Genomic DNA, 20,708 nt, shown 5'->3' on the forward strand with positions numbered 1-20,708 from the left:
AATTCAGGTTTACTCTTAAGAGATTTGGAAAGTTTAATCAACACTTATATATGTGCAGATATTTGAAAAGATATCTAATACGCTAATATAGGAATGTGCCTATCATTTCCCATCAGTTACGGGGAATTGGACAACATGAGATGGATCACACAATCCTTCCCCTGTTCTGTTCTAAGCCTGTGAAGCATCAGGCATTGGCCACTGTTGGGGGAAAAAAAAAAAATGCCAACAAAGCCACACCCTGCTAGGCTGAGAAAATTTCAGGCTATAACATATACCTTTTGGCTGAAGTATTTTCCAGATAAGTAACTGTTATTAAAATCCAGAAGTACCCTACAGCATTTACTGTTAATACCCTGCATTTTTCTAATACCGTTCATCCAAACGTCAAAACAAACTACATCACCTCTGTAAGATGGAAGAATTACTTCCACTTTAAACATGCCCACACCATGGCACAGAGTTAAAAAAAAAAAAAATCCCTAAAGTCAAGTTAGCAGCAGGACCTCCAGTTCTTGGTTCCACTGAACATACAGAATTTGTGATGCCTGATACCAAAAGGATAAAACTGAAAAATCAATTATATATTTAAAATGTGCCTCTGACATAAAGTTCCAGCAGCTTGTTGATTTATTTGAGTACAAAGGCAACAGTAATCCTATTCCAGGACAGGAAAAAACAACACCATAAAAGCCCAGGACAGGGGTCGGCAACCTGTGGCTCTGGAACCGCAAGGGGCTCTTTAAGGAGCTACATGCAACTCTGAGCACTGCCACCACTGACTTCTCTCGGGGCTCTGGAAGCAGATGCCGCTTAAACAGAATTTATTTATTTGAAAATAAGTTCCGTTTAAGCAGCAGCAGCTCTGGACCCGCTAAGCGGTCAGTGGCAACAGAGCAGGGAGCCCAGAAGTGAAAGCCAGCAGGGCAGGGGGCCGCCCCACATGGCAGAAGTCAGCTGGCAGGAGAGCTGGAGGTAGGGGTGGCTGAGCCTATCCTGCTGGAGACGCACAGCCTCACAGCCCGCCAAGAAGGAGGAGGCGGTGGTGGCGGAGAGCAGCGGGGAAGGTCACAGTGGGACTAAGCACTGAGGTGAGTTACTCCTGGGGCAGGAGGGAGGTTGGGGCTCAGACGAGCTAAGACTGGGGATTGGGGGTGGATTTGGGGGTTGAGGCAAGTAAAGCCTGGGGAACGGGGGTGGGAAGTAACCACTTCCTAACTGGTACAAATTATTGTGTGTGCACAGTTCTTGAAACAGGGTGATAAAAAGCATGGCTTGACATTTATTAATGACTGTCTCATATTCACATGCATTGCAGCTCTTGAAGGATTGATTCTGTAACTGAATTTGAAAAATGGCTCTTCATGTTATTTTAGTTGCAGACACCTGGCCTGGGACAACATACGTCAACATTTTCTCCACTCTTTTACATTTCAATTTATTTCCTATAACTTTATTACTCATTTCTACAGTAGTTTGAGATACAAGCAAGAAAAATATAAAATAAATGTTGTAAGTTATAGTACAGTAGAAAGCACATGGCATAAGAGTTAAGAATTCCAAGAACACATGCCAAAAGGAAGCATGTAACTCTCTCTGTCTGGGCATGTGAGCAACTCTGCTTCCCATCTTCACCATCCATGCATTAAACTTCAAAATTCCTGTCACAATAAGTGTGAGGAGATACAAGAAGAAAGAGATACATAGGGAAACACAAGTCAAGCTGGACACACCTGCCACCAATATTCATACCAAAAAAGGATATTACCCAAAACTCAGGCTCATGACAGTTACTATGACATTGACTGTCCACAATACCAACATTATTTATATACTGATCTTGCCCACCCCACTCTTTACATGTACACCACAGAACAAGTCTGCATGAATCATCAAGATGTGGGCTACTTGGAGGACCAGCTTTTCTCCTGGTAGATAATTAATGCCACCAGGCTCCTCAATACATCACAATTTTAGAGACAAAACAAGGGAGGTGGAAAGACAATAGTATTGGTATTTGACCTTGGATGAACTCATTAGGTTCTTTAGCATATATACCACAGAACAAGTCCAAGAGTCCAGATTACTTTTCTTCCCCCAAACAGACAACTACCAGTGCTGTTACGCATTAGAATCCCCATTCCAAAGATATTAGCAGCGTCAGCCCAAAGACTAAAAAACAGCAGTTATTTGGGCAGTAAAAAAAATGAGATTGGCCAACAAGCCCTACAATCTTTAAAAAGAGAATATGTTGTGTATTTTTGTATTTATTGATCCTTGACTTTCTCCATCCACCTCCCCACTAGAAGGTGAAAAAGAGCCAACCCCCTTCCCACTGTCCCCACACACTGAAGGCAAATGGGAGGTGAAAACACTATCAAAGAGTACTTGGAGCAATGGCCTAGTAGTTTCTACAGGTTAACATCTCATACATATATAACCAAGGTATCTCCACTATTCCCAACCCCCTCAAAGCTGCACTCCTTGAGGAAAAAATAACTTTGCATTATTTAAAATATAATCTATATTCTGTGGTTTCAAACATAGTAAGTAAATTTAAGGTAATTATTTATGGTGATTAGTAAGAAACCATTAGTGAACTATCTTAGGCCATGATGATTTGTTTAATTAAATTCCTCTTATCTGCCATGTCTCAACTCCCCTATTATATTTGCAGTACAGTAGTTGGTAGCTAACCTGCAACTAAACTGAACTGCGTTTATGAGAGAACATCTAAATACAACCAGGAAAACAGAAAATAAAATGAAAGGTCAACCACTAATACCCTAAGTTTTAAGTTATTTACCAGCAGCATATTGGCACAGCTTGTTTAGCTTCTTCCCCCTTATGACAAGGCAAGACACTAATCATGTTTTGTTTTCCTATATACTGCCACACTTCATTATTTTTAATATCATTTTGGAATATTAGAACAGAAAATAGTAGTCCTGAAAAGGTATCACTGGCTGTCAAGAAGTTCAGGCTATGTTGGAGAGGTAGCAGCTGAGGTTTGTTTTTAATAATGTTTAATATTTTGAAGAACACAAATTAATAAAGGAAATCATGCTGACTGAAGTTTCTGCAAGATAACCACAGCTATTTAAATGTAATACCTACAATTGACAAAGTGTCCTTATAGAGACATCTTCAACTATAAAATTAATTCCATATTTCTTACTTTGCAAGTGACTTTCCAAATAGCATTTACTACAAGTGAAGGATTAACACTTCCTCTGCATTTCCTTATCGTTCAATCAGTAAATGTGATAGTCTTTTGCACATATTAAGACTTTTTATTAACTTGGTCTTCAGAAATTAGTTTGAAGCAACTGAATAGAAGCAAATTAAATTTTTAAAACATGGGAAAAAGAAATATCATATACAAAAGGAAAGATAACTCAAACCACACTGGATAATCACAGAGAGATAACTGTGTTAGTCTGTAAGGCTACGATCTGAAGTTCCACAAAGGCTCATCATTTAATAAATTGTTTTGTTAGCCTTTAAAGTGCTACATAACTGCTTTTTTGTTTCAAACCACACTGTGATTGTGCAATGCTAGTAACTTCGTTCAATACCACATAAGGTGTACCTAAATATAAGTTAACATTCTGTGTTAATATTTCTTGGAGTATTTGACACTTCTTTGTGTACCATCAAGCTCTGAATGAGTTTCTTACAGTCACCTTCCCTCCTCTACAGTTTTTCTTCTTTCACCTCTCATTGCACAAGTAACAGGGTCAGAAAAATGCCATTTTAAAAGCCACATGAAAAGTGCAGTTATAAAACCAAAAAAACCAGACACTGTTAGGAGCGGGTGTAACACCTTACTGCAAACCACTTTTAAACCTAACCAGACTGAGGCTACGTCTATACTGAGATAAATTTGATTTTCAATAAACTCAATTTTAACTTCCTTCTTAGGAATCTGAATGTCCACAAGCCTTCTTGACATTTGACCCATCATTTTTCTGTGTGGAATTTCCACGTCCCCATTGCCCTATGTAATTTTGAAAGTAAAAGCAGTGCATTGTGGGCACATATCCCACAGTGCCTTAGCCCCACTTGCTTGTGGGTGTTTCATGTTAGAATCCCACAATGCAAAGTACTGTCCAAGAATTCAGAGCACCCAGTCACAGAATTCAGACCTCTCTCAAACCTGCCCAGGGTCCCTCTGCTGTGCATCCTCTATGGATGCTGGCACAGTGACAGGCAGCTGTGCTATCAGCCTTGTCCACCCCCCACCCGGTCCTGTCAGCCACACCTCTGGACCTTTATTTTTGCAGGCCTGCGTGCTGCAGAATTCATATTCAAATTGTAATTCAATCAAAAATTCACAGACTTGCTGTGACCTTCTACCTGCACACCTGGATGGAGAGCAGCAGCAAAGGAAGCAGTCTCACATGAAGGGTCACCATGCAGCTTTGTGAGATTCATACAGAACAGTCTTGGAGACTAATAAATTTGAATTACAGACATGGCACTTCCACACTAGCCTTTATTCAAATTTTTAAATTCAAAATTGACACTATAACTGTCCTGTAATATTGATATTTTGTTATCAGTATTAGGGCTCACTAATTCAAGCTAATGGTATTTACAGTGAAGACAGCAACGTGTTAATATCAAGCCAATGCTTTTAAATCCGATCTTATTTCGTAGTGTAAAGGCAGACTGAGTGAACAGGGGCTCTTGAGAGTTCAGCCAAATCATAACCAGGCTGTAAGAGCTGAGGGGCTGGGCCGGCCTGTCCCCATGCACCTCCCTGAGGACTGTGACCGGCGCCCGCCGCTCTCCCCTCTACGGATTGTCAGCGATTTAAAGAGGCTCCACACACGCTCCGTTCAAACAACACCCACAGAAGAGTCAAACCCAAAGGCTCCCGAGCCGGTACCACCGTGTTTAGTCTGTTCCCCGCCGCCTGTCACCGAGCGAGGGGACGCCAAGAACACCCGCACACCCACCCACGAGAATCTTCCCCACGCACAAGATTAACCCGAGTTGAGCAGAAGGGAGTTGCCAGGGTAACCACAAACCCCCTCCCCTCCCCTCCCCTCCCCCCCCCCCCCCCGGCGGCGGGGAAATAAACCCAAACCGGGAACTGCGAGGCGGAGACAACATCAACCTCCCCGTAGGGGGAAGTGGGCCGAGCCCACGCCCCCCGCCCAGCGGCGGCGAGGACTAAACCCACCCATACCCGGGGGGGAGGGGCAGCCCGCACCACGGGATGGGGGCATCTAGCCTCTGTAAGCCCCCCGGCCCGCGTACCCGCTCCCTGGGACCGGCGGCGGCGCAGCTGAGGAAGCCGGAGGCAGCGAACTCTCGGCACGACAACAACAGAACAGCGCCCTCTCCACTCTAATGCTGCTTCGGCAAGCGGCGCAAATGAAACCAGGCCTCCTTGTACGCGCGCCCTCTGCCGCCGGGAGGCCAGAGCCACATTCAGCCGCCCCAAATAGAGCAGAGCAGAGCAGAGCAGAGCCGCCCCCCGCCCGCTCTGTAGCTGTGACCATTTGTGCTTCTCCTATTCGCTTCATCAATAGGAGAACACTGCTGGTTCTTCTGATTGGCTAAAAACGACAGAGTTTTGCTTCCGATTGGCTCTACCTATACTTCCTGCTTCTCAGTTCCTTCCATTGGCTGGTGGCTCAACCTCTGGGTCTCTGTATGCGCCCTTTGGGGTACGATTGTCTGGCAGGAGCGGGCAAAGTTTCCACCTCCAATTGGCTCTGCCACAGCCAGAGTGGAGACACGGCGTTCCTGATAGGCGGAAGCTGGCAGTCTCGGGGCTTCCGATTGGCTCGGGTTCACCATCGCACCGCCCTCTCCGGAACCAGACGGAGGTATGGGGAGAGCCAGGCTGGCCACACGGTAATTAGCACCGGTTCGCATCGATTGGGCTGGCACCCTACTAGATGGTGTTGTCCGCCTCCGAGCCCGGTCGATCCGCCAGCCCCCGAACTGCACTTGCTATGTAGAGATGGAGGTTAGCTGGGCAGAGTGACCGCAATGCGCATGCGCGGGATGTGCGGTTCTTTTGAGACTCAAAGGGTCTGCGCTTATACCCCTCACACCATTGCAGCACGTGACCGCGGACGAGGCTTGAAGCGGTTTGGATGGGGCTCGCGCGCTTCCCCATCCCGCCAACGGGCGTGTACCTCAGAGCCGGGGGGAGGAGGGGCGGCAGGATCCTGCCACGGTGCAGGCAGGATGCGCGCGCGACCCCGACTGGCGATGAGGGCTGCAGGTGGCTTCTCAGCGTCTTAATGACATCCCCAGAAGGGCCAAAGTGGCCTCAGGCCTTGATCCTGTCTTGCCGTGATCTCCCCTTACCCCTTCGCACCGTCCACCTGCTGCCATGCGCCAGGCTTTGTCACAGTGCCGGTAGGGATGTGCACTGCTTGGGAGCTGCAACAAGCCCAGCAGCTAGACAGGTACGGCTCCCGGCACAAGTATCAAACTGCAGCCTCGCCCAGTGCCAGTCTTGAATGTGGAGCCTTCGCTGCAGTTTCTTCATCTTGCACAAGGTCCTGCATGGGCTGTATGTGAATAGGTTAAAAGTAAGGGAAAGTATAGCTCTCAATCTTACTAGCAAAGCAAATAGTCTTCACACTCACTGGTCTGGGAGCAATATCCTGCATGATTCCACTTGTTACCTACAACAGTGCAGTGAGTATTATATATACATGCTCCTGTTGCAATTTGACCAGCTCGCATCACCTTTTGGGGCACACAGGCTGCATCTGCACTACAGAGATCTTTCGAAAGAAGTTCTTCCTGAAGATCTCTTCTGAAAAAACTTCTTTTGAAAGAGCGCATCCACACACAAAAAAGCAGATCCAACAATCAGTCTGCTGTTTTGATAGCGAGTGCCCTCACAGCCCCTGCTCTAATGAGCTGGGGATCGAAAAATCTAGCGCCGTGAGGACTGCTCTTTTGAAAAAGGGCTCTTAAAGTGTCTACACACTTTTTTTTTCAAAAGAATCTTCCAGAAAATCTTCCTCATCTTGGAGAGGAAGGCTGCGTCTACACTAGTGACTTTAAAAAAAAAATCCAATGGAGTGTCTACATACAAAATGCATTCTTTTGATACTAAATTGGAAGAATGCAGTACTTTTCCTGGCGGCCTTCTTCCTCTCCCAGATGAGGAAGAGTGCATTTTTCCAAAAGATTCTTTTTGGGAAAAAACATATGTAGATGGTCCAGGTTCTAGAAGAACGTCTTTTGAAGGATTGCTGTAGTGTAGATGTAGTTGAAAAGGGCTGGTGGAAAATATGCTGAATTCTTTCAGATCAAAAGAGCACATTTTATGTGTACACACTCCATGGGTTTTTTCAGAAAAGGCCCATTCCACACACCCCCCCGCAAAGAACTTGCTAGTGTAAGTGCAGCCTCTAAAGTGATTGCCTGCAGCACTCAAATAGGATTCCATAGCATTGTACAACTGGCTAGTGTACAAGGGAGTTCACACCCCCTGAAGCATTGCTTTAATGACTGCTGGAAGTGGGATGCTTAACTTAATGGACATATAGTTTGAGCTGGTATGGGAAATCATAAATTCCAGTTCTAATCTATTTTTGACTCATTCATTCAGTCATTCTACCTTAATTTTTTTTTCCATTCTACTTTTCTGGAGCTTGACATGAGCGTGTGTTTTTATTTTACACAGGATTCCATGGGAGTGTCTAGTCTATGCACAGAGGATGCCAGAAAAGTCAACCCCTCCCTTATAGCAGTCCTTTTAGCTATGCCATTGGCTCTTCTTGATCTTATTCCTAAACACTCTGAGCAATTAAATACAAGCTGAGTGCTGAGTGTACTTACTAGTCAGGCTACTGCTTCTTTGATGCTACTGGCTGTGGTTCTGGGAATAGTACTTGTGCTACAATGCTGATTTTTTTAAGTGTATTTATTTCATAACCCCAGTCAGATACAATAAGGCAGAATCAATGTTCTTCCCTCTAATCTTTTCCATTCATGTGCAGATATTTTCTACTTAGTTATATCTACCCTACAGCACTCTGCCAAAAGAAGAGCTTCCAGATGATATGCCCCGGAAGACCATCTTTCAAAAGCATGCGTCTTCACGCAAAAAAGGGGGTAGATCTTTCAATCCACCCTTTTGAAAGATTGTTCTGCGCTGTTGAAAGAGAGCATCCACACAGCTCTGGCTGTGCTTTCAGAAAACAAAGGGGGAACGCCGCAGATGGGTTCACGTGGCTGCTAAGCCCATCGGGGGGCTACAGCCAGCCACTCCCTCAAAGGGCTCCTGCCAAACACCCCCAACCTGCACACGCTGAGGCCTGCAGACCTCACCAAAGCAAAGCAGAGCCGATGCAGGGACTGGACAGCCAGCGCACCACCCAAGGGATTCCCAGCAACTACTAGAGCTGGCCACCTTAGATGCCATGGTCAGCTTGCTGGCTCCAGTGGTCACGGCCACCCTCTGCCTCCTCTGGTTGGTATGCTCCCCTGCTGGGGCCATGGTATGCTCCCCTGCCAGTGCTCCCCAGGTGCTCCCCTACCTCTGGAGCCACCCCAGCACCACAGACTGTTGGGACGGGTTTGGGCTGGGGGAGTGGAAAAATGCCAGATGGCTCCAGGGCTACGTCTACACTAGCCCCCACCTTCCAAAAGGGGGATGCTAATGAGATGCTGCTATCAATATGCAGCAGCACCTCAGTAGCATAATAGTGGCCATGGCAATTCAAAAGTGCCGCTTTTGAATTGTGCGCCACCCATGTAGATGGGTCCTTTCAAAAGGAGCTTTCGAAATCCAAGGGGTCCTTTCGAAAGGACCCCATCTACTGGGCGGTGTGCAGTTGGAAAGCAGCACTTTCGAATTGCTGTGGCCACTATTATGCTACTGTGGTGCCTCATTAGCATATCCCAAAGTGTCTCATTAGCATCCCCCTTTTGAAAGGAGGGGGCTAGTGTAGACATGACCTAGAACTTTTGAATGACCAAGCAGACTGTTCTGGAGCTCAGCAACTGACTCGCCTCTGCTCTCATACACTACAATGCAACCTACTCTCCCGCTCGAGAAACAGGTTGCCATCACCATCTGGAAGCTGGGCACCCCAGGGTGCTACTGGTCTGTAGGGCACCAGTTCGGAGTGGGCAAGACCACCATCGGGTCCTGTCCTCATGGAGGTAAGACATGCCCTGGTCAGGAATCCACCTCAGGGAGTGGGGGGAAGGGGCTCCTGGGCAAGGGGACCCTTGGCAGGTGGTGGTATGGGGGGAGGGGGCAAAGAGTGGTCATTGGGGGGCAGGGGCTGGAGACACCCCATCACAAGTGTGCATGCCCTCCATCCCATGCAGGTCGTTTGGGTCATCAACACAATGCTGCTGCAGAGGGTCTTCTGTGTGGGGGATCTGGATGCAGCCATCTCAAGCTTCGCAATGCTCCGCTTCCAAAACTGCTTTGGGGCCCTGGACAGGACACATATCCCCAGCCACACCCAGGAACACAGCACCAGCTGCTACATCAACAGAAAGGGCTAACCTTTGCTAGTGCTCTAGGCTCTGGTTGGACTCAAGAGGCTGTTTCATGGACAGTTGGTGGGCTGGGCAGGCCACACACACAATGCTTATGTGTTCTGGAACACCAGCCTCTGGCAGCATATGGAGACTAGGACCTACATCCCAGAGCAGGAGCTCTCAGTCGGAGAGGTCACCCTGCCCCACTGCATGGTGGGGGCCACTGCCTACTCCCACAGCCCTGGCTAATGCAGCCCTACACTGGCCACCCGGACTCCAGATAGCACTTTTTTAATGGCAGGCTCAACCAGGCCTGTGATGTGGTCGAGCATGCATTCGGCAGCCTGAAGGGCTGTTTCAGGTGCCTCCTAACACAGCTGGAGATTGGCCTGCGGAACATCCCCCAGGTGGTGGGTGCCTACTGCACTCTCCTCAACATTGTTGAGGGTAAGGGCAAGACATTTGTCCAGAGTTGAGGAGCTGAGTCCAGCCATAGCTACAAGCAGCCAGCTGCTGTCCATAGTCTCCAGGCCCCCCAGGATGGGGACTGCATCAGGGAGGCCCTCCATGAGAGCTTTGCACAAGGGTCCCCCCATTATTTCTCCCCCGCAACACACACACCCATCTACCCCTCACCACCCCAGCCCATCATGAATACAGGACATGGGAACAGTGGAAAAATAAACTGTTTACCAAACCTACAAACTGTGAAAGATATAAATAGTTACATGCACTATGTACAGTGGGAAACGGGCAAACTACATACATGGGAGTGCTGGGAAAGTGGGGGGCACTTTGACGTGGAAGGGAAAAGGGGGAGCATTAGTTTGGGGCAGGGGTAGAGAGCCATGATTCCTGTTGGCCCTGGGATCCCTTCTGTGATGGGGCTGGGATGGAGAAGGAAGGGCGAGGGGGAAGCAGGGCCATAAGAGAGCCTTAGTGGTGGGGAGTAGCGGGAGTGACAGGGAAGCAAGGCAGGCCAGGTGCTCCTGGAGGATGGATATAATGTCCCTCAGGTTGCCCATGGGGTCCTCTCAGGCCACCCTCCATCAGGCCAGGTCTGCCTTCTGCAGCCAGAGGTGCTGCTCAGCCACCTCTGCCTGGCATTAGTGTGGGCATCATCACCTGCAGTGCACCTCTGACCTCTCCTGGCGTGGGCCTGTCATCATGCTGGTCGGGGAGGGTGCCTGGGCCCTCTCCTCCACCTCTGGTGGGCTGTCCGGCACGACCAATGGGACAGAGCTCTCCCAACCCTCTGATGTCACAACTGTATGGCTGGAAAGGACAAGGTGGACTGCACGTCGATCTTGCACTACCACCCTGAGGCCTATGCCCCTCACCCCCTGTGGGTGGCAGCTCCCCACCCCTCCGTGCGGTGGCATGGCAACAATAGGGGATCATAGCCACTGAGAGGGTCCCTGCCCATGTGGGGCAGGTCCTGGGTACAGTCCAGCAACACTCACTCCCTCCCAGCACATGAGGCTCACGGCACCGTCCACGGGAGTGGGTGCTGAGTGTTGCTGGCAGCCGTTACAGCACGCTGGGAGCCATGGCTGTCCACAATATGTCTGGGCTGAGGCCACTGGGCACGTGTGAGGCCTACTGGCAGCAGTGGCTGTGATGGGCACCACCTCCCTGCGACCCACAGTGTGCGCCATGCTGGATACTTTCTGGAGGGTCCCTTGCCAAGATCTGGCAATGCCTGGCTGTTGCCCAGCTTGATGACAGCAAGTGGAGGTCTATGACCAGGTCTTCCTTGTCGCTGGACCAGTCAGTGGGCAGCTCCAGCTCTAGCCTGATTGTGCAGGCTTGGGGTCCTGGGGCTCTCTCGGCCTTGCCCTTGGCCTCAGGGTGCAACTTGTCTGCTGGTATCCAGCATGGCAGGCGATGGTGAGATGTCCCAGGGCCCCAGGAGGCTCTGGAGCTTCCAGTAAAAGTGGCAGGTGGCAGGACCAGCCCCTGAAGGGCCAGCTGCACCCCAGGCTGGCATATAGTCCTGCTGGAGCTCCTTGACCTTGCTCCAGACCTTTTCCTGGCTTGGGTCAGGGTGTCCCCAGGCAGCCAGGCCAGTGGCAAGGCGGGTGAAGGTGGCTGCATTTTGATGCTTCCTGCCCATATTCCACAGGACCTCCTCATCCTACCACAGGCTGAGGAGGTTCTGGAGCGCTAGCTCCATCCAGGAGGGCACCTGTTTCTTGGGAGGCTGGCTGCAAGCCCAGTGAAGGCTCTGAGGGAAGGTTCTGGGGTTCCTGTGGGGGCTGGCTGGTGGCCATTGCTGACTGTCAATGTTGGGAGGAGGCTGTGAGGGCATGTGATTTTTGGCTTGTGCCTTTGCTACCAGTTCACTCTCAGCTTCCTGCCACCAGGGTTCTGGGTCCATGCATCTTTAAAGGTGTCCGGACACAGGGACTGTAGAGCTCCACTGCTGCTGGCCAGGGTATCTCCGCACACCAGCTGGCTGGCTCATGGAGGACTCTTTCAAAAGAGCGGGCCACAGAGCTTCTACACAGGTTTTCTTTCAAAAGAATCTTTCAGAAGAGGGCCCTCTTCCTGATCCAGGATTGGTGGAGTGCTTATAAAAGTAGCACCGTGTTCTTTCGATTTACTTTCAAAAGAGCGTGCTTAGTGTGTAGATGCTCCACAGGATCTTTCAGAAGAGAGCTGGATTTTCCGAAAGCACTTGCTAGGGTAGAGGTGTTTGGAATAAATTTGTAAGTGCACCAAGGCATGTGCACCACAAGTAGAAATCAAAAAGCTAGTTATGGGTGCACTGCTCATCTTCTTGGGTGGCATTTGAATCTCTCCTGAACAAGCACACAGTTTACAGGGAACATGGGTCAGGGTTATAAAAGGTTGCACTCCTGTGTGATGGCAAGAACACAATCTACAAGCACCAGTGGCTACTGTTACATCTTCCCATTTTCAAAACAAAAAGCAGTCAAGAAGCACTTTAAAGACTAGCAAAATAGTTTATTAGGTGAGCTTTCGTGGGACAGGCCCACTTCTTCAGTCTGATAAACTATTTTGCTAGTCTTTAAAGTGCTACTTGACTGCTTTTTGTTTTGATAGTGTATAGACTAGCATGGCTTCCTCTCTGTTACTGTCTTCCCATTTCTGATTTTGTCAGAAAAATCAAAGTGCAAATAGGGTGTATCAACTGAAACTCCTACCAAATAAGATGCACCTTCTACTTGCAAGCTAAGGTCCTGTCTGCATAAACAAAATTACTCATACTAGTCCAAGTCTCTAATCTAGGGTTGTCTGTCCCTTCATGAGTAAAGAACAGGTTTAATCCTTGACACCCCCCTAGTCGGCGTGCTCTTTGCCTCCTTTGTTCTGCCAGGGAGATTGAGGGGGCAAAACCACAGTGCTGAGATTCGGTTTATTCCCTCTCTCTTCTCAGCTCAGGTTAATCCTATGCTAGAGTTGGTGAAGATTCTCCTGGGTAGTTCTTCAGGAGGCTCTTGAGGTGTGTCTACACTAGCTGGCTACTTCACTGGCACAATGTCGAAACAGTACACGTCGTGTCTACACATGCCGTGAGCTATTTCGATGTTGAAATTGACATTAGGCGTCGAGATCCCGAAATCACTATTCCTATCCGAAGATGGGAATAGTGCCCTCCTTTGACATTCAACGTTGAAGTAGGGCATGTGTAGATGATCCACATTCCACTGCGTCGAAATAGCGGAGTCCTCCATGGCGGCCATCAGCTGGGGGTTGAGAGACGCTCTGTCCAGCCCCTGTGGGGCTCTGTGGTCGCCATGTGCAGCAGCCCTTAGCCCAGGACTTCTGGCTGCTGCTGCTGCTGCTGCAGCTGGGGGTCCATGCTGTGTGCACAGGGTCTGCAACTGGTTGTCGGCTCTGTGGATCTCATGCTGTGCAGGGCGAGTGTGTCTGGGAGGGGCCCTTTAAGGGAGTGGCTTGGGGCTTTGCTGGTCCCTTATTTCGAGGGGGAGCGCTTGTGTGTGGACGTGCCGCATTTCCTTCCAGGGCAGCTCCTTTCGACATCTTCATCACTACTTTGAGGTTGAATGTCGATGGCACCAGCCTTGGAGGATGTGTAGACAATACACGTCAAAGTAGCCTATTTTGATGTTCTTATGTCAAAACAGGCTACTTTGACATAGGCTACGTCTACACTAGCCCCAAACTTCGAAATGGCCACACAAATGGCCATTTTGAAGTTTACTAATGAAGCGCTGAAATGCATATTCAGCACTTCATTAGCATGAGGGCAGCTGCGGCACTTCGAAATTGATGCACCTCACCGCCGTGCGGCTCGTCCCAATGGGGCTCCTTTTTGAAAGGACCCCTGCCTACTGAGCCCGTCTCATCAGCACAGTCATAAATGCAGGGGGACATCCCCAACAGGTGTTGGAGTCTCATCCTGCCCTTTCCAAGCTGGGCCAGAGGCTGTGGGGCAGTCTGGGGGGAACCCAGTCCCCTTTCACTTGATCCAGGGACTCTAGGTAGCTGCTACAGGAGGAGCTGTCTCCCTCAGCCCAAAGTGCACTTGCCTGCTCCCTGAGCCACTTCCCCAGATGCTTTGCCCACTATGTTCTACCAGCTGCTGCCCTTTCTTCTTGCAGGCTCTCTGCAGTTCTATCCTCCTTCCTGATCTATCCCCTTTTTTCTTGCCTCCTCCTTACCTGAGGGGAAGCCTTTTAAAAGGGTTCCATGGGCCTTAAGTGGCTGCAGGTGTTTGACTAGCCCCAGGTGCTGGGTTAGCCTGCTGCTGCAGGCTGATGATTGACAAGCCTCAGTCCCAGGGAAACATGAAGGCCCTAACCCAACTGCTCACATACTTGCCCTCCACAAGATCGCTATAGAATGCTGCAGGCTGGGCTGTGGTCCCCCACAGTAGATATGCTAGTAAAACTCCTATACTGTGGACAGGACATTAGCATAAATCATTACAAAACTGTTTTTGAATCTGCAGACAGCTCAAAACGACCCTAAGGGGTGATCTGCCTACCCCCAATTAATCTAATTGAATCTTGGTGGTTAAAACTAATCACAGGAGTTTAAATGTAAGAATTATTTAATTAATGATTATTTTAGCACATTTGAGATAGAATAAAATAGACTCTACAAGGAGAAATTTTAAAATGAGACTTTTTTGAGAGGGAAATGCAGATAGAAGACAAGAGAGAAGAAAAAGAAAAACAGAAAAGGTGGGGGTTAAGAGACAGAAACAAGGGGTAGAAATAGCGGTAATCTGGTACTTGGTCAGATTCCCTTACTGAATTATCTGGAATACAATAATAAGGCGCTGAATAGGCTAATTTCTTCCTTGTTGAGGTACCCTTGTGAATCTAAAGATAATATTTATCCTATAATTTCCTTTCCTCCAGAAGTGGGTTAGCATTCAGCCCTTTTAGGATTAGACCCCCCTGCGCTGCTTGCAGGCCATATGCCACCACTCCCATTGGCTGGAAATTTTGGCCAGTGGGAGTTGGGGGGGGCACTGCTGTTGGATGGTAATACGGAGCCATCTGTGTCCTTCCCCCAAACCGCCACCAGAGCTGTGCCAAGTAGGCAAACCCATCTTTGGCCACCTCCAGCTAAGACCCCACACCCCCAGCCCACTCCTGAGCCCTACTTCCCACCCAGAACTTGCACCCCCAGCCTTTCTGCACCCTACCCCCTGCCCAGACCATGCACCCCCCGACTCAACTCCTTCACCCTGCCATCTGCCCAGATACTGCACATCCACTGCCAGCGCACTCCCTCACAGCTTCTCTTACAAACTGAACCCCTTATTCTGTGCCCCACCCCAGAGCCTAAGGGGCCTCAAAAATCTATCAGCCCCAGGCACCCCAAATAGTTAATCTGGCCCTGCAGGAAGCCCTGAACCTTGATGCATCCCTCTCCAGGGCTGGAGTGTGAGGGGAACCCTAACATCCCATGTTGCCTGAGAGCCATGAGTATCGCTCTCTTTTTTCAACCAAAGATCACATCTGAGATTTTGGTTGTTTGTTTGTTTTGTTCTTTTGTTTTTGTGGGAGGTTGGTTTTTTGACTTATCATTTGTGTGTGGCCCCCAATTGATTTTTTTGGTGGGTCAGTGGCCCCCAACCCCCCAAAAAAGGTGCTCCACCCCTAGAACAATAGCTGTTGCTGTTGGCAAAAGTGATGGGCATTGTAGAATCCTCCAAGATGGATAAAAGAACTTTTCCTCTTTTACTCTGTCCCACGAAAGCTCACCAAATAAATTATTTTGTTAGTCCTTAAAGTGCTACTTGACTGCTTTTTTGTTTTGATAGTATATAGACTAGCAGGGCTCCCTCTCTGTTACTGGGAGATCACATGTGTCAAACAGGAAGCTGTTGGAATGTTCTATTGTATCTTCGGGGGCGGGGGGGGGGAGATTTTATACAAAATGTAACTAAGCCCACTAATAGGAGATAAGCGACCCAGTGAAATCAAAAGAAATTTATAGGAGACAGATCTGTGAATTAATTTTGTTTTAAATCTCCATTTAAAAGAAATGGGTTCACATGTATTTTCTTTTGATAATGAAGATCTCCTCAAGAACAGATCAGTCAGCCTGCCTACTTTCTATATAGGTGAGCTACTTAATCACTAACTCTTCTATAACTTTTGGATAATTATAATTTTTCACTTTTGAAGCACTTAACTTGTTTCTTGTGTAATTACGGTTTGTGAACAGCTGTAACAGTTACGAAAAATGCAATGAATTTTAGTTTAAACAAAATGAGGAAGTTTCAGTTCACCTTGTTGCATGTTGCATATAGTTATAATCTGTCTGCTTCTATTACAAGTTCTTGCTTTTCAATGTAAGTTATTAATTAATAAAATTTTACTATATATAAAGTGGTGTGAAAAACTAGTATATTTTTATGCCTATACATATACCAAATGTTTCCAAAGCACTTTGCAGACTGAAATGCAGCTATAGTAGAAACTCAGAGTTATGAATCCCTCTGGAATGGAGGTTGTCCATAACTGGAAGGTTTCTAACTCTGAACAAATCATGGTTGTTTTATTGAAAGTTTTTGAAACTTCACTGTGCAGAAAGAAAGGATGCTTTTAACTGTCTTAACTAAAAAGAAACAAGCATAGAAATAGTTCCTTTGCCTTGTCAGATCTTTTATAAAGCCCTTGCCCTTTATTTTTAGTAATTTACATCTAACACAGTATTGTACTGTGTTTGCTGGAGGAGAGTGCCTGATTGCGTACTTCCAGTTCCCAATAAGGTATGTGGTTGATTGGTCAGTGGTCAGTCCATTGCCCGTGACTCTGAGTTTGTACTGGATCTTTCAGTCAATCACTTTAGCACACTTCAAAATAAAAGTGGGTACAAGAAATATTTTGGTCAAGAATATTGGGAGAAATGTGTGTTGTTAATACAACAAATAAAATAATAAATAAAAGTTAAAAAAAGTTTTTAATACCCTCATAAAGAAAATCTATTAAGCACTCATCCAATAAATACTGCTATGTAGATTTGATAGTACCAGGCAGAGACTAAATCGAAGCAGGTCTTTGCCCACAAAAACTTATGCTCCAAAATATCTGTTAGTCTATAAAGTGCCACAGGACTTCTTGTTGTTATAGAAGGATTGCTATTACTCTTGCAGTTGTTAATTTTTTTTTCTATCAGACATTTCCTGCCAGGAAGTCAAGAGTTCTGCAACATACAGAGTCCCAGGAATTATCCTTGACTATCTCTCTGTATTTGCAGTGGTTCCATTTGTGCTCCAACATCATTGGTGCTGGCAATCCTACCTTGTGAGTAACATTTCATTGCTTACCATCTGAACCAGAGAAAGTGAAAGTAGTGAAGATCTGGGAACAGGTGAGACATGTAACTTATTGTAACCAATCCCTTTCTTCAGCTTGATGCCATTTACATTGAAACATATGTGTTACTGGAAATAGTTCAAGGCCAAGGAGTTGCATCTTTTGCATCTTTAGTACAAGACAAGGCCATTGCTCCAGACCAGCTTTTGAATGGCAAGGTCAAGAAAGAAATAAAACTTTTTAGCAGCATATAAAATACATTTTTAAGCTTTTAGAAAAAAAATAATCAGCCTTTAAACTTTTTTAAATTTTTTTTATGCATTGGGTGCCCTCAGATGCCTGGTTGCTAGGAGCCCCAAAAACACCTAAGATGCATATAGCTAGCAATTAGGAATAAATCAAATTGTAGGACTGTTTGTGAAAAACAGATGTTCTAAAAGTGAAGATATTAATTGGATGCATTCTTTTGATGTATAGTTGTCCTGTAAATCATGTTGCTGCCTCCTCTGAGCATCCTATTTGGATTGGCTGCCTGCTGTTCATCTTTAGATAATGGCTTACTGAGGACTCCACCAATGGGCTGGCTGCCTTGGGAACGTTTTAGATGCAATACCGATTGCAAAACGGATCCTGAAAATTGCATCAGGTGAAATAATGGATTAAGAATTATTAAGCTTTGTGCTAGAGTTAAGAGGATGTTGAACAAACTTTTGGTTTCATCTGTCTCAGCCTTTATAAAAATAAGACAAAAGACCAAGGCTGTGTCTGTACTACAAAAATAATTTCGAAATTGCTTACTTCAAAGTACAATTTTGAAGTAAGCAACTTTGAAGTAGAGCATCTACACACACCCTGCTTCGAAGTTGAACTTTGAAGTAGGGCACTATTCCATTCCTGGGAATGGAGTAAGGACTTCAAAGTTGGGCTCCCTACTTCGAAGTTAACTTTGAAGTAAGGGAAAATGTGTGTAGACTCTCTGCTGGCTACTTCGATGTAGTGCTTAATGTTGAAGTTAACTTCGAAGTTAGTTCCTAGTGTAGACGCACCCCAAATGCACAGTTTTGCGACAAATATAATGTTAGAACAATGTTTGTAAGAGCAGTGCCTCCTTCATAACACTTCTCATAATATTAAGTACACAGAATGCTGGTTGCTAGATTCCATGGAGGATGCCTGCATAGATTTAGATAAAATTTTAGCATAAAAATAAATCCAAGTTAGGTCAATTATAATAGATTAGAAGATGGCTTTGAATATAAAATTCTCAATTCACTTATTTTAATAATCTTATTTACAAAAGAATTATATTTTGCTACTCAAAGTAGAAGAATGGTTGAATAGCAGTTGTACCTGAAGCCACCTCATGATAATTGTAATCTTACACCATTTACTGAAGGTGTTTATATTTTTTCTTCCCCTTTTTTCAGCTGAGCTTTTTTCTTCAAAGAAGTCTTGTTGGATTTAGTTTTTCACCCTTCCCCTTTCTCTTATGAAGAACACTTTGTATTACTGTCCCTATTGTACATGCCAATTTTTATCCTTTAGTCTTCAAATCTCATTTGTGGAGGCCTTCAAGGGCTTCCTATATCATTATGTTTCCCATTTCCAAATATACTGAAAAAAACAAGAGTGCTTTATTGCAGCCATTTTGAGAGATGGCCAAGATTTGTTCAAAAAGGGAAGCTGAAAATGCTGTGTTTCTACAACAAGGAGAAAACAAGGTTCATGTACTCAACTAGAATCAGGACAGAACCAGCTAGGAAAAATTGAGAGAACTCCCTCTACTGTTCTATCTCAGGAGTGTTATTTTTAAATTCCTGCTTCATAGTTTTGAATTAATAAATACAAGCAAACAAAGCAAGCTGAACTTTAGATTTGACACTAAAAAGGCTAAGTATGCCAAATACTTAAGTGTATTAACATTGCTAAGATTGTAGCACTTTCTTATAATTCAAAGAACAGGACATGTTTTTTGTTCAGCTTGGTAATGTTTGAACAACAGTAGCCAAGGAGACAAATACTTTCACCACTTCTGTAACCCTGACAAAAAACCTACCTAAAGACAGATTTTTTTGTCATATTAAATGAATAAAACAATGGTTGACCTTTAAAATGGAAAACTCCCTTAATCAAATTATTGTAAAGTGGGTTCTATACAATTGTTATACCATTACAACAAATTTCCAAAAATTGTTTCTTTGAACACCCCAAATAACCCTGGGGATAGTCCTTTCAATAGGTATTTCAGCCATTGGGCTGTTAAAAATTTATCCTTAAGTATTGATATGTATCCATCTAAAAGTCACACTTTTACAGAAACTTGAAAGCAATACCAATACTCTGAATTATACACTGTATAGACTACACTGAATCTAAGATGAATTTCTATTTTGTCCCCTTAACATGGTGACTGCCATCTTCAGATCTTTTAGACTAAAGAGGGAAAGGTCTGCTACAAACTTGGAAGGGATACCTTTAAAGAAAAGTTCAGGAGCTGGAGGAAGTAGTACAGGTGAACCAGAATTTAACCATTTTCCCTATGGGTATCTCTACACTTATGGGAAGATCAGCACACTAGCAGTCGATCTTTCAAGTTTCGATTTGGCATGCCTAATGGGGGCATTCTAAATCAAACTCTCATGCTGCCATGTTGACCCCAGTACTCCTGACAGTTGCAAGGAGTAAGGAAAGTCAATGGGAGAGTTTCTTCTATTGACCTCTCGCTGTGTAGATGACAATAAAATCAATCTCACAAGAAGCAATGGGCTTCAATTATGGTAAGAGAGGTTTAGGTTGGACATTAGGAAAAATTTCCTTACTGTCAGGGTGGTTAAGTACTGGAGTAAATTGCATAGGGTAGTTGTAGGGTCTCCATTATTGGACATATTTTAGAAAAGGTTGGATACATATCTTAACAGGTGATCTAGATGGTGCTTGGACCTGCTATGAGGGCAGGGGACTGGACTTGATTACCTCTTGAGGTTCCTTCCAGTTCTAGTATTCTGTGATTCTATGATTTTAGCTATGTTGACTCCAGCTATACAATTCTCATAGCTGGATTTGCATATCTAAAATCGATTTTACCTTCTAGTGTTGACCTTTGACTCGGTGGCCAGCCAGCAAGGCATGTTGGAGCATGGTTCATTTGGAATTACCATTTTTCATGCAGTGTAGGTTCAAAGTGCCTTAACTCCCCAAAATCTCCCATCAGGGGCAAGTGTAGACATAGCCAAAGGGTCTGGAATCGGGACCTTACCTTTGCAAAGGTATTGTATTATATTATAATTGCAAAGGTAAGGTCCTGATTCCAGACCCTTTGGCTATGTCTGCACTTGCCCCCTACTTTGAAGGGGGCATGGTAATCAGCCTGATGGGAGATTTTGGGGAGTTAAGGCACTTTGAACCTACACTGCATGTTGGCACTTTGAAGTTTGACACTTTGAAGTTGCCATGGGG

General features: G+C 45.9%; 2 protein-coding genes across 7 annotated transcripts in view; one reads left to right on the forward strand and one right to left on the reverse strand.

Annotated features, from left to right (window-relative positions):
• ZC3H7A (zinc finger CCCH-type containing 7A) overlaps positions 1-5,427 on the reverse strand; it is a 44,281-nt gene extending 38,854 nt beyond the window's left edge. The window contains exon 1 of the mRNA XM_075010770.1: positions 5,269-5,427. The gene's annotated coding sequence lies outside the window, so the exon portion shown is untranslated. The remainder of the gene's footprint in view (positions 1-5,268) is intronic.
• Positions 5,428-5,658: 231 nt separating this feature from the next.
• LOC142021738 (alpha-N-acetylgalactosaminidase-like) overlaps positions 5,659-20,708 on the forward strand; it is a 30,704-nt gene continuing 15,654 nt past the window's right edge. The window contains exons 1-4 of one of the 6 annotated variants that reach the window (XM_075010877.1): positions 16,009-16,054; positions 16,628-16,705; positions 17,194-17,307; positions 17,730-17,898. In XM_075010877.1, coding sequence (XP_074866978.1) covers positions 17,744-17,898 — 155 coding nt within the window. In that variant the 5' untranslated portion in view covers positions 16,009-16,054; positions 16,628-16,705; positions 17,194-17,307; positions 17,730-17,743. Of the gene's footprint in view, positions 5,987-15,936; positions 16,055-16,627; positions 16,706-17,193; positions 17,308-17,729; positions 17,899-20,708 lie in introns of those variants that run through there. The other 5 variants (XM_075010880.1, XM_075010875.1, XM_075010879.1 and 2 more) reach the window with 5 other exon arrangements.

Source organism: Carettochelys insculpta, chromosome 16 (assembly GCF_033958435.1).
Source record: "Carettochelys insculpta isolate YL-2023 chromosome 16, ASM3395843v1, whole genome shotgun sequence".
NCBI lineage: Eukaryota > Metazoa > Chordata > Testudines > Carettochelyidae > Carettochelys > Carettochelys insculpta.